The sequence below is a fragment of the Berghia stephanieae genome, chromosome 2 (genome assembly GCF_034508935.2).
Source record: "Berghia stephanieae isolate SIO BIC M18660-M18661 chromosome 2, UCSD_Bste_1.3, whole genome shotgun sequence".
Classification (NCBI taxonomy): Eukaryota; Metazoa; Mollusca; class Gastropoda; order Nudibranchia; family Aeolidiidae; genus Berghia; species Berghia stephanieae.
In genome coordinates, this window is record NC_088361.1 from 68,459,710 (window position 1) to 68,474,709 (window position 15,000).

Consider the following 15,000-nt stretch of genomic DNA (forward strand, 5'->3'; position numbering starts at 1 on the left):
ACAGTCTTTTCAATTAACAAAAAGGCAATCATTAGCATCAATACATTCAAAGGTAACTCTTGGACTTTTCACAAAAAAAGACACAGTTCAATTTCTTCGCAATTTTATGAAAACCATAATATATTTAGATGCCATGGACAGTATGGTTCTAAATTCTTTTGATTAGCCAAACGATTCTCACTAAACATAATACTGTAATAATTCTATTGTTAACAATTTAATCACACGAAATCGTCTTATACCAAACATTACAATAAATGTAATTCATTTACTTCAAAACAAACGATTTAGAAAAATAGCTTTGTTAAGTATCAACAAAGTGGAAGAAAAGTTATTTGTTTTAACCTTTTGTAACCTGCAGTTTTCTTCCTCCAAGACTGACAAAGCGGCTGTAGTGCTATCCAACTGGCTGATACATTTGTTGTTTTCTGTTTCTGCGCTTGTGTGCTGGGTCTTTAAAGATTTTAATTGGTAGTCTAGTGCACTGACTCTGAGTAAAAATATTGAAGATTGTGGTTATTTGAATATCATAATGAAAATTGACAAAGAAAAGCCTTTGTACGATATTTAAATGTAATCATTTATTTCAAAATATTGCACCATTTATCAAAATAATTATATACCTGGTCCTTAATCTGATTAGTATAGGGTTTATAGGATTTTAAAGCTATACAATTCTATACAACAATAAGCAGCATTCTTTTCTTCATGATTACAATTATAAACGACTACTATGAGCTCTTCGAAACAGAGAATAACTAAATTTTAAAACCAAAATAAATTTTTTTTTTTTAAACCTAGAGTGTTTGATGTTTTTCCTTACTCTAAAATACAACAGAAACAGAAGATTTGTCTTAGTGATAGGGGTTGAAAATATGAGTTAATGTTCTAAAATACTGTTTATTCCATGAAACGTCTAATAATTGGTGTAAAATATCAGTAGTAATATAATTTTGCAAACTTCTGGTCTACCGCTAATCAGTTAGGTAAAAGGTCAGACGTTATACCACCTCAGTGAGCACCATCCAATCCATTCACCAAAAATTATTTTCAAAATAAATACTAGTAAAATAAAAATCAAAAGACAAAATAAAACAATTACACTTACAGACTTAGCTAAAATAGGCAGACATGTTTATATTTATTTTTTTTAAATCAAACAAATAAAACAAACCTGTCTTGCATTTGCTCTCTTAGTCTTAAATTTTCCATCTGTAATCTTTGCTTTTCCTCTTCAGCAGCTTCCAAGTGAGAAATTTTTTTCCGATACTCCTAAAATATAAGAATTTTTTTTTTACAGCCAGCAATAAAAGCAATATATAATGATTTGTAATCAATTAAAAATGTTATTACATACTTTCTGAACTCTTTTCATCTGATTTATCATCTTTAAAAAAAGCTTTTAAAAATGGATATTTTCTGATTGCTTAAGACTTAAAATAGTAATAATTAGCTGAACAACTCGGGAAAATACAGACAGGCACAAAACTTTTATTATAATAAAAGTCTTTAAATTGACAAGTTAAAACTATAAATGGTGATTAAAATACGGAACAAAAATAACAACTCACCCTTTCTTTAAACCTTAAATCTTCAACAAGCATGTTGTTTTCTTTAGAAGATGCCTCAATTTTGTTCAAACGCTCACTTTGAAGTTCTAATGTGCTTTGCGCTTCTTTCAATTTGTGAACTAAAACATTTCTTCTTGTAACACTGTCATCTAAGAGAAACAAATGGAAATGAGTACAAGATAAAACTCATAATTACCCCCCAAAACAATTAAAATACGGTTAGTACATATACTGCATTCTTAAGAGCAAGACTTAATGAATATATTTATGAATATATGAATATGTTTATGAATACATTACGCACTATGTGTTTTTTATGTAAAGATGAAATTCACAGTAACATTTGGGTAGAATCTCAATGAGTGTAGTGTGTCTAATGTGTAATTTTTGACACACCTGGAAACCAATCTTAAGCCATGGCACATTGTTGTTTGTTTCGTTATATTTGTTTGTTTGTTTGTTTTTTGTTTTTTTTTTTAAATATTTTTGTATGTTTTTTTTTTCATGATTGTCATCTTCTCACCTTTGTCAGGAAGGCCCCGGGAGGGGTTAATTTTATTAAGTATCACTTTTCATATTTAAACCACTGAGCATCTATCTAAATGGGGAAAAATATTAATCATTTCAGAATATTTTATTTTCCTCTAGTATTGTTATCATTATGTCCACTGACACCATGTCATAATTACCACACCGGCAGTAAGATAATCATCATCATCATCATCATCATCATCATCATCATCATCATCGTTATTATCACCACCATTACCACCACTACCACAATCTACACCATAGACATAATGATTATATCTTTAAAAAATATCAAACACATTACCTAAAGCTTCGTTCAATTCTCGTATAGACCTCTCCTTATAAGGAGAAACACCCATTGTTCCCTGGGAGCCCGAGAGTGAGTTAGAATCACCGGTAAAGGAGCCATTGAGCTTGGACATGGACTGCGACCGTGTCAGTCTGGCAGACAGGGAAGAATTTATGTCTTCACTTGTCAGTGTTCCCCCTCTGTGTTTCATCGAGCTGGGAAAAGGTTGAAATGAGATCTTATATAGCAACAATTAAATGATTGATGAGAAAGTCCTTTAAAATGTATTTACATTACATACACTTCTATGATTCATCGTACTGACCGAATTTATAAAGAGAGAAGTGGGAGAAGTAGAAGGGGGGGGGGGGGGGGGGGGGGGGGAGAGAAAGAGAAAAATTGAGATAGAGAAGGGGGTGGGGAGCAGAAAACAATAGATGCGCCTCTTATTTAGCTTAGTTGGACAATACGCTCATAAACTATTTATTGTAAGGGTTTAAATATGAAAAATCACACAGAAAGAGCCTTCCATAGGCTATTTATATAATAAATAAAAATGTCACGATAATACAACTATACTACATCGTTTTAAAAAAGAGTGAAAAGCATTGGTAGCCGGTAACACGTGTATAGTTGTAATACATTGCACCTTTTGATAAAACAAGATGAACTCAAACTTGTCTTTATTTCACGCAATCAATTCAATCCATCATATCTTTCAAATCTATGAATAAAATGTGACCCTCCGCCTCGAAACGGTATTAAGTCGGATTTTTCAATTTTGGGTTTTTGCTACCCAATCATAGCTTATATTATGCTTAAAATTTTGATACCAAATTTATAAAATTCTGATTATTCATTGCCCAACTATGACCGTTTGAAGTAGGGAGAGTGTCAAAACCAAGTTTTGAGAAAATCGACTTTGAAGTGAGGCACCGTTTTCACACATAATCAAATCAATGGGCAAAGATAACTCCTCAGATACGGGCATTGAAAATTTGACGAGAATAGTAAAATTTGCAGAGGCGTGAATTTTCAATTTGACTCACAGGAATTTCAGACACCACTCGGAGGAATTTCAAAACCGAAAGAGGAATTTCCGCACACACAAAAAGGGAATTGGGATGATATTTGGTATTGTGTTTACATATTGTATGGATCTAAATAGATAACTGATTACAAATATTTTCTGATATATGAACACATTGCCAAATACAACCCCAAAGTTTCCTTATTTTCAAGCGAAGAAAAGCTCCAAAACATAATGATGGTAGTGAGGATGATGGTGTGTTGGTGGTTGTAGTAGTAGTAGTATAAGTAGTAGTAGTAGTAGTAGTAGTAGTAGTAGTAGTAGTAGTAGTAGTAGTAGTAGTAGTAGTAGTAGTAGTAGTGATGATGATGATGTCATAATGGCTGTTGTAGTAGTAGTAGTAGTAGTGGTAGTGATGATGATGTGGTGGTGGTGGTTGTGACTGTGGTTGTAGTAGTGGCAATGGTTGTAGTAGTAGTGATGATGTGGTGTGGGTGGTTGTAGTAGAAGTGATGATGTAGTGGTGGTGATTGTAGTAGTAGTGATAATGATGTGGTGGTGGTGGTTGAAGTAGTAGTGGCAGTGTTGATGTGGTGGTGGTGGTGGTGATTGTTGTAGTAGTGGTAGTGATGAAGATGCGGTGGTGGTTGTTGTAGTGTGTGTGTGTGTGTGTGTGTGTGTGTGTGTGTGTTTGAGATAGATAGATAGATAGAAAGAGAGAGAGAGAGAGAGAGAGAGAGAGAGAGAGAGAGAGAGAGAGAGAGAGAGAGAGTGCTAAAAGTGCATCAAGTGATAAGTTAGCAACACGAACTTTAAAAACCAACGAGGCTAACGTTTGAGGTCAAAGTATTTGTTATTAGCTATTATTGGCAAGTGCAGGAAGGTGAACATGAAAATTAACCCAGTGATCGCAATTTATTGATTTGTGTATGTGTGCGTGTGTATGTGTGTGTGTGTGTGTGTGTGTGAAGGTGGAGAGAGAAAGAGGAAGAAAGAGAAATAGAGAGAGAGGGTGAGAGAGAAAAAGATAGATAGAGAGGGAGATAGATAGATAGAGTAGATAAGGATAGAGTAGAGATAAGATAGATAGAAATGAGAAGAGAGAGAGAGAGAGAGAGAGAGAGAGAGAGAGAGAGAGAGAGAGAGAGAGAGAGAGAGAGAGAGAGAGAGAGAGAGAGAGAGAGAGAGGTTTGAGCTAAATTTGTTTAAAGGGTTTTTACGGCACTTGCAACACTGGTTGCAGTAGTATTGGTGGTGGTAGGGGTGGCGTTGTGGTGTTTGTAATAGTAGTTGCAGGGATGGGGATGTGATGGTGGTGGTAGAGATGATGAAGTAATAATGGTTGTAGTTGTCGTGGCATGGATGGTGATGTGGTGGTTGTTGCAGTAGTGGTGGTAGGGATGGTGATGTGGTGGTTGTTGCAGTAGTGGTGGTCGGGATGGTGATGTGATTGTAGTAGTATTGGTAGTGATGGTTGTAGTAGTAGTGATGATGATGTGGTGGTGATGGTGGTTGTAGTTGTAGTAGTAGCAATGGTGATGATGACGATGTGGTGGTGGTTGTTGTAGGAGTGGTAGTGATGATGATGTGGTGGTGGTGGAGGTTGTAGTAGTAGTGGTAGTGATGATAGTGTGGTGGTGGTGGTTGTAGAAGTAGTGGTAGTGATGGTTGTGGTTGTAGTAGTAGTGATAATGATGATGATGTGGTGGTGACGGTTGCTGCTGTAGTGGTAATTATGATGTGGTGGTGGTGGTTGTAGTTGTAGTGGTTATGAAGATGATGTTGTGGTGGTGGTTGTATTAGTAGTGACTGGACGGGACGGGGGGAGGGGGGGGGGGGTATCCTTGGAACAATTAAACATCACCGGAATTCGACGGAATTTGCCCGTTACCCGGAATTTTTTGCTCCAGACCGCATTGTTTTTCCGGTGAAACCGGAGTTTTGGCATCATTGAATATGGCATGAACTTAGAATATACAGTTGATAATGTACATACACATTTTTGAAATAACTAGTAAAAAGCCCGCAATTTCGCGGGGAAAGAACTATTTTCATTCGATACTGTACTCACCATCATTTAATGAGGGCAGATTGGTAAACAACGTTGTCTGTGCAATTTGGTATATCTTCGGTTGATTTTTCTGTGTGGCCCAATTATATATTTAATAATATATTCCTTCAACTAACCCCAAGAAAAAATTAAACCTAGTACCTTTAATTAACCCCAATAGGAAAAACAAACACCCTAGCATTTTAATAATACTTATGACTAACCCTAATAGGAAAAAAAAAATCCGATCTCGAGCTAACCCTAATAGAAAAAATCATGACAAATTGAATAAATAAACGCCTGACAAAGATCAAAGGTGAAAACACAAATTTAAAGAATACTGGGGATGTAGGAGCTTTCGGAATGTCTCCCCTTTACTTCACTTATGGAAAAACAAACTTCCTAGCACCTTTAATAAGACTTATGACTAACCTCTCGAGCTAACCCTAATAGAAAGGAAAAAAACAACTCTCGGACTGCTTTGCACTACCTTTCAATATTTAACAAATCAAAATGGCAGCTGAAAATCAAAACAATGGTCAAATTAAGAAATTTTAAACTTTCACAAATCTATCAAGGTTTGTTCTAGAGTTTTTAAAATACTTCTAGATATAATGACAAATTGAATAAATAAATGCCTGACAAAATATCAACGGTGAAAATACAAATTTAAAGAATACTGGGGATGTAGGAGCTTTCGGAATGTCTCCCCTTTGCTTAACTTATGGAAAAACAAACATCCTAGCACCTTTACTAAGACTTATGACTAACCTTAATAGAAAAAGAAATAACCTCGATCTCGAGCTAACCCTAATAGTAAAAAAAGAATCAAAATAGCGACTGAAATACCTTCATGTGATCAAGTGAATAATATCACTATGAATGCCACGATTTGCTGAAAAATGCCAACACCCACACAACACAACGGAAGTAATAATAATACTTGATGTCATAAATAGATGACGCAAATTGACAATTTTTTACAGTGTCAAAATTAGTTGATTTTGGGAGTCAAGTGTCGTCGTTGGTACATATTTTATGATATCTGTTTGACTCAATGAACTTTCAAACTGACTTTAAATTATAAAAGGAAATCAAGTTATCTGTTTATCTATCTCTAAAAAATACATTTCTAATTTTCAAATCTCTCAGTAGAGTTGTGCGCCGTATCAATTTTTTTATTGACTCAAATAAGCACAATATTCTCCACAATGCTATAATTTTTTAAGAAAGGATCCAAGTATTACATTTGTAGTTATTCATTATTATGTAAGATGTCCTTAACATAAATAAAAAAACCCAAAATTATTTTTTTAATGCCGAAAATTGTATGACATTGCTCACTTTCTGAAGATTTTTTTGTATTTAAATAAAGAATCAATGAAATAATAATTTTAATGTGACATTTTGGTCTTATTTATCAGAGGAAATACGGTTTCAAAATGCCAAAAGTTAAAGAAGGATTTATAATTTCAAAGTACAGTTTTGAAACTATGTGAAGCCTGGTGGGCAGGGAAAGAAATATCAAGAAAGAGGATGGGAGAGGAAGAGAAAGAATGAGAGAATAAAATACACACACAAACACACACACACAACCGTGAGAAAGCGAGCAAGAGAGGAGAGAGAGAGAGAGAGAGAGAGAGAGAGAGAGAGAGAGAGAGAGAGAGAGCGAGAGAGAAAGAAAAAGAGGAGCGAGAGGGGGAGGGTAGAGAGAAAGTAAGTCATAGTCAATCAACTGGAAACATATTGACCAATGAGATTGCAATTAAAGAAATAGGCTGGTCAAATTTTTTATTGCATTGTTCCATTTGAGACAGATGACAGCTTCAGGAGGAGGGGGTGGGGCTTATTGTGTAATGACTTACATGAAAACATGTTATTGAATCTCTCAAGTTCTTCAAGTTCTTCACCCACATTGTTGATCGTCTAAAAAGACCCCCCCCCCCCTCCCCCTCGCCTTCTTTCAATATGCAGAGAAAGCACGACAAAACGAACATCTCTCTCTCTCTCTCTCTCTCTCTCTCTCTCTCTCTCTCTCTCTCTCTCTCTCTGTGTGTGTGTGTGTGTGTGTCTCTCTCTCTCTCTCTCTCTCTCTCTCTGTTTGTCTCTCTCTCCTTTTCATCTATCTATCTATCTATCTATCTATCTATCTATCTATCTATCTATCTATCTATCTATCTATCTATCTACCTATATATTTATCCATTAATAGGTCTGCCTCTCTTTCTCTTTGTCTATCCATACATTTAACTTTTTTTAACAGGCTCTATTTACTATTCTGCTTAATATGAAATGTTTATCCTACAACAATCTCTGTAAATGTAAGATTAGGCAATCATGAATAAAGAAAGAGGGACAAAGGACCATCACCTCGATCCTTAACCAATGTAGCTAGACAAAGAAATAATAGCACTTGGTGTGTATCGAAATGCACAAACACGCACACATATGTAACACACGCATGCTTACGTCATGACACACCGCCCGGGCATTTTAATGGTCAACAGGCGCATGTCATGAGGCGTTGACCAATCAGAATCATTCATTTGTAAAGTTGTCAAGGAAAACCCTAGACTTAATTACAGTTTTTAAAGTTCATTATTGGTTGAACCATGAAATTGTGGAAACAGTCATGCTTACTCTGAGATAGATAAGGACACGCCCTTTGCTGTGGTATCTTACATCTTATTGGTGGAGGAAAAGACTTAATATTACTAAGCCTTGGAAATGGTGGCTCTCTGAGAGAAAGTCAACTCTAGTTTTGAATGTTTCACTGATAGTTGCTTTTTTTAAACTTTAAATATATATAACTTATCCTCAATACTTATGTTGAATTATTATGTTTTCATGTAGAAAAATGATTGTAGTTTATGAAACAACCAAAAACTGAAATTTGATCATTTTGACAATTTCCATTTTAAAACCGGTTTTCTTCGTTTTCCAAATCCCGACTTAATACCGCTTCGAGGCGTAGGGTCACAAATGTAAAAATCAGAAAATGTGCGTACCATTCAGTACCAAAAAAATAAAAGGAAAAGGAATTGTTCCTTCTAATTAATCAGCAATCCTTAACTGGAAATCAAGAGGTAAGGCCATCTGTCAGCTTGACGGATGTGTTAACAATACATCATAGTTGTCAGATTGTGGGAAGAATTGTTAATGACTAATTGCTCTTCTCAACGAGTAGCCAGGTTATATTGTGAGCTATACTTCCAGTATATTTTACAAACAACCACAAACAATTTTAAAACGAAGGCCAAATAGTATAGCCCACAATGCATCTCTTTTAAAGTGGAGAAAAATAAAGATTGACAAGCACGGGTGTCAGGGACATAAAAAAGGTGCGTGATTCAATGCAAACAAAACAAAAACAAAAATAACCATAGAAATCGATCTCATGACAGTAATACAACAACTGAAAACTCAAAAGCCTTAGATAAAAATATATATCAAAGGCCAATTTCCAAGCCTTACCATTCTCTGAAATTATCGCGTGCGGAAGGCTGCTTTTTTTTAATGAAGTAAGGGGAGGACATCATATAGTCTGACTCCATATCATACATACCTTTTCAATTAAAACTTGCACCAGAGCTTTCTTAAAAAGTTCACCATTATTAATTCTTTTATAATGCAAAACAATTCGAGATAACCATATGCTGTCTGATACTTAATGCTAACAATTTGAAGTCTTTATATCTTATTTTGTCTAATATGTTGAAGTCAAAAGATGTATCGATATCTCATTCTTCAAACATTAAGAGGGCATTTCATAATCTCTCTCTCTCTCTCTCTCTCTCTATATATATATATATATATATATATATATATATATATATATATATATATATATATATATATATATATATATATATGTCTTTTTTTATGTAAATTTGAAATTCACAGTAACAATTGAGTGGAATCTCAATGAGTGTATTGTGACTGATGTGTTAATTTATTATCCTCTGGAATTGTATCTAAATATTTGCGTGTATATATATATATATATATATATATATATATATATATATATATATATATATATATATATATATATGTATATATATATATACACATGTATATATATATATATATACACATGTATATATCATACACAAACATGCATTAGCTACACATGTGTGTGTGATTGTGGGTATAATACATGATACCTTCACAATGTCTACTAAGCCTCATCATCACACAGCAATTTAAGAGAAGTTCATCTCATTTATGGAGCTTAAATATATAATATTTATTTTTTCGAATAAGCTTACGCAAGCGTACTTCACGTTGATTTTGAAATAAGAATAGCAGCTATCAAATATTTGATTTCATTGATAATAAAAAAAACTGTATCAGAAGTTAACTGAGTGAAACACCCTTTATACTGAGCACTCTATACAAAATCACTGAATGGGCAAAAACGTTATGAAAGAAAATGCATACATGCATGGACCCTATTTATAACGCAGTAGGTCATATGAAAAACATAACGGACAAAAAGAGAAGGACGTGGAGTGACAATTTGCAAAGAAAAAAAGCGCATTATCAAAGGAAATCAATGAGAATATTAATATCACATTTAGATTCTAAAAAGAACCTGCGAGGTTGAGTTAATATTCCATGTCGTAGACATGCTCTATATTATTCCTTATTTAAATGTCATTGAGATATAGTCGACTGAGTAGTAAAATAGCCTAATAAATTATGGTAGAGACATTTTATATCCCAGAAACAACAATAAATCCATGTTATGTGGGGGGGGGGGGGGGGGGTTGAATTATACACTTCATTGGACATCAAAACACAAGATTTACTAGCAGGTTAATTATACGGTGCCTTGTACAGTCACACTAGTCAAATCTGCTGGGGCTTGTGGATTTCGTATGGCCTCTTAAAACAAGTTGTTGATTCATTGATTCCATGTTATAAAAGAATTTGAATCAAAGGTTCCTTGTATACATAGATTAATTCTAAAGGTAAGAGATCAAAGCTAAACAAAAAATAAAAAAAATTTAAACTTCATTACACCAAACAAAAGGCGTATCGGATACTTACTCAAAACCACTATCGGAATCGGGGAATGCCACAATGGGCCGATTGTCATAGGTTGCTTTCATAGGGCCTCCCCCTCTGTCATTATTGGAGTGGTGGTGGTGGTGGTGGTGGTGGGGGTGGTTGTTAAGGGGGTGGCAATGAAGCATGACGTTGCTGCCGTCACGGTCAGAATTCAATAACAAACGCTTGTCCAGTTCATCGTCCGGTCCACGAGGTGTCTGGAATAAATTTTTAAAAAGGAGAGTAAAGTCAAGAGCTAATACGTAGATAAAATCATATTATATTATCAGTAAGACGATTTTCGGCATTTTTTAAGTAAAGGCGTAAAAAGATGTTGGTTGTAAAAACAATTCAAAATAATAAGAAGCAGGTTTTGTATTTGATAGATTAGTAGGTCGTTTTTTTAAAGTTGTTTGATGAATTACAATACGTTGTGTAGAAAGAAAAGGCAGTTAATGAAACGTTGGGGGGTTTATTACATATAGTTGGGTACTGGTTGGAGGTTTCAACACAAATTGGCTCGTACATAATGGCATGGGGCGACCAACTCGGAAATCGCCCTATAATACGGTTGAATTATAGATGAGCGAAATGTAAAGCCATTGTTCAACAAATCGCCCAAACAATGAGTTGAAACTCACATCGGACTCAATCGATTTAAATTGACCATATCGAGAGATCATTTAATTGATCAAACTAGCAATAATGCCCTAAAACTAAGAAAAAAAATGAAAATAACATAATACATGAATACACGCGTCAAAATTGGCTAGATGCGGAAATACCGATGTTGTTTTTTTCAGAAGAAGATTTTCATCTGTGCAGACATGTCAAAACAATAATGATCATTTCTCGCGTATTGTCTAATTTCTTATAATTTTATAAAGTGATCGTCATTCAAAAAGCTTTTTCTTCTGTTATGTTTCATTTTTAAAAACGTGTTCAACACTCATTTAAAAACAATTCATTATCCAAGATTGTGTGCCGTAATATGGCATTTAAAGAAATATAATAAAAGGGAACACATAAATCAAGTAATTTACTTGAAACTTAAAAGCTTTAAAATGAGTTGAGTCAACTTAAAGGATTTGTTTGAAAACAATATTAGATTTGATGTCGATTAATAATCTGGACAAACACTCAACACAGTTTTGTTTTTTTGTTTGTTGTTTGTTTTCATGTCATTTTCATTGGATTTTTTAAAAAAATGGTCTTACACCCATGTATATCTTTCCTTTCTTTTCATCTAATATAACTATTGAAAACTCAAAAGCCTTAGAAAAAAAATAGATCAAAAGCCAATGTCCAAGTCTTACCATTCCTTGAAATTCTCAAGTGCGTAAGAGTATCTAACTAGACAACAATTATTTTTTTTTTACATAATATCCTCAAGTACTGCAGGTTAACTAAAGAATGTATAAAATTAATTTGGTTTACTATCGGAGGTACGGTGTAAAACAAACGAGTAGCATTTTTATCATCATCATCATTATTATTATTATTATTATTATTATTATTATTATTATTATTATGGAAACAAATTACTAACTGGATACAAGAAACAGACTGACACACTCGAAGTAACACACACATTCAGCAAGCGCCCATAGAGACACCGCAAGCGTATACATTCATTCATCATTATGATAGTATTAATATAGCTATTATTTATTATTATTATTATATTATTATTATTATTATTATTATATTATTATTATTATTATTATTATTATTAATTATTATTATTATTATTTATTTATTATTATTTATTATTATATCATTATTATTATTATTATTATTATTATTATTATTATTAATATTATTATTAATAAAATATTAATTAACATCATAGCTTATACTTACCATCAGTATCTCAAATTATTAATTATTCTATATAAAACACTGCATTAATATAAAAGTCTTATCCAAACAAAATAATCTTAATCAGGCTTCTCTTCAGTATCTCAATCTTCTTTCCGTATGAACTCTCATACTTCTATTCCATTTTAATCATGCTTCTTCTTCTTCTTCTCTTCTTCTTCCTCTCCTTCCTCCTCCTCTCCTCTCTCTTCTTCTTCTTCTTCTTCTTCTTCTTCTTCTTCTCTCTCCTCCTCCTCCTCCTCCTCCTCCTCCTCCTCCTCCTCCTCCTCCCTTCTTCTCTCTCCTCCTCCTCCTCCTCCTCCTCCTCTCCTCTCTCTCTCCTCTCCTCCTCTCCTCTTCTTCTTCTTCTTCTTCTTCTTCTTCTTCTTCTTCTTCTTCTTCTTCTTCTTCTTCTTCTTCTTCTTCTTCTTCTTCTTCACACCATCGACTGACTCAGTTGTAGCACATGATTTAAATCATTTTACAAGAATACTACAGAATATTTAACTATGTCATGCTGAATATTGCTTATGTAATACTTGCGACAATACACCAAAGGCGGACTGCAAATAAAGGAAGAAGATGAAGAAGACTCAGTAACCAATCCTTACCTATTTGAAAGAAATATTCCTTCACACAAACGTAATATCAATAGAAATTCACTGTAAAAAAAATTTTTAAACTAAGATTTCTTTTATAAAATGCAAACAATACAATGAAAATTGCTTTTGCAACCAATAAAATTCTCAGCTTGGAACAATAAATGTCATCTTATAACCACATCGCCACAAACCACAAAATTTTTGTAAGGTCTTGTAATTCCAATAAACATCGCGAGAGTACACGTCTAGAAACTATTAAAAATGTATACCTTGATTTTTCAACAAAGCCGGTGCAAAGACTTGTAGAAATAAAATATGCAATAGTGTGCCTGCTGGGAAAACACTATCTACCCGCGTTCCCCATAAGGTAATCAATATATTCTATCACTATCAGCCCGCTGACGGTTGTTTGTCCTTTGAAGTAAATTTATGTAGATTTAACTGGAAGCTTTCACCCTGGTTGTATAGACGATTAAACAAACAAAGTTTATAGTTAATGTTTTGGAGTGGCAGAAGATCAAAATAATAGAAAGAGAGAGAGAAAAAAAGCGGGTTGGACATGACTGTGAAAGCAAGGAACAATAGCGAATTGTGATGTGTAACAAGATAATTTATTGGGCTCAAATATTTTTCAGTCAACAAGCAAAAGGGAAATAAATCCAAAAAATCCGTAAAGAACAAAAATGAATATATGACCAACCATAAATGGCATGGAAGAAGAATTCTTGACTTAATTTCTAAAAGTTGGTTTTATTTTAGACACATGGATAGATTGGTACACAGAAAGAAAGACAGACAGATAGATATATCGTTAGATAGATAGATATATCGTTAGATAGATAGATAGATAGATAGATAGATAGATAGATAGATAGATAGATAGATAGATAGATAGATAGATAGATAGATAGATAGATAGATAGATAGATAGATAGATAGATAGACGGATAGGTAGAACTCTCAAGCATTAGCAAGAGATAGAGGATCAGCAATTTTGACTATTTTCAAAATCTAAGTCGAAGGACTACGTTTTTCATCAAAAATCTTTACATACTAAAATACTCTAATAAATACAGCTGTGTAATGATTTTATTTTCTAAAATATTATTATTATTATTATTATTATTATTATTATTATTATTATTATTATTATTATTATTATTATTATTATTATTATTATTATTATTATTATTATTATTATTAACATCAATATTGTTATCATTAACATTTGTATTTTCATCATGACCATTATCATTATTATTATTATCATCATTATTATTATTATTATTATTATTATTATTATTATTATTATTATTATTATTACTATAATTATTATTATCATTATTACTATTATTATTATTATTATTATTATTATTATTATTATTATTATTATTATTATTATTATTATTATTATTATCATTATCATTACTATTATCATGATTGCATGTTCGAAGTTATAATATAATACAATCATAGGCTTGCATTGATTCATTGGAGGAATGTGTCTTGGATAGACGAGCAATAAAATAACAATAATTCCAAATTCGTTTGTAACCTGAGTCGTTTGTAACACAAGAGTGCTAAATGCAGTTTGCTTTGTTTCGTTATTTTGCTATTTTTCTCTTTTTACAAACAATTCTAAATGCCATCCGTCCGATTAAGTTACTTAGTAATAAAGTACGATTGCAATGCAGTTATCGATTGGCAATTCAAAACATCAATTTAATATACATGACAAAAAATAATGTTTGTTGCTTTGCTCGTTAAAACAAATTTAATACAAATAGAGCTCACTTACTACTCGTCATCAAAAGCAACTCACGTCTCAGAAACATCCTTAGATGTCCGAAAATGGGAACAAGAACAGACGCGTTTGTTTTATCATAAAATCAGACAGGTAACTGACCATTACAAAGCAACTAAATGGAAGATCGAACCAACCCAATGACACACACACACACACACACACACACACACACACACACACACACACACCACAGCAGACCAAAATA

The 15,000-nt window shown here is 33.1% G+C and overlaps 1 protein-coding gene across 10 annotated transcripts in view; it reads right to left on the reverse strand.

The window, feature by feature from the left end:
• The window catches only part of LOC144965399 (uncharacterized), a 64,728-nt gene that overhangs the window by 35,342 nt on the left and 14,386 nt on the right, over positions 1 to 15,000 (reverse strand). For 8 of the 10 annotated variants that reach the window (XM_078900708.1, XM_078900704.1, XM_078900709.1 and 5 more), the window contains exons 3-7: positions 10,527 to 10,744; positions 2,407 to 2,606; positions 1,572 to 1,720; positions 1,175 to 1,272; positions 346 to 490 (exon numbers count right to left, since the gene is read on the reverse strand). In XM_078900708.1, coding sequence (XP_078756834.1) covers positions 346 to 490; positions 1,175 to 1,272; positions 1,572 to 1,720; positions 2,407 to 2,606; positions 10,527 to 10,744 — 810 coding nt within the window. Of the gene's footprint in view, positions 1 to 345; positions 491 to 1,174; positions 1,273 to 1,571; positions 1,721 to 2,406; positions 2,607 to 10,526; positions 10,745 to 12,997; positions 13,083 to 14,786; positions 14,876 to 15,000 lie in introns of those variants that run through there. The other 2 variants (XM_078900710.1, XM_078900711.1) reach the window with 2 other exon arrangements.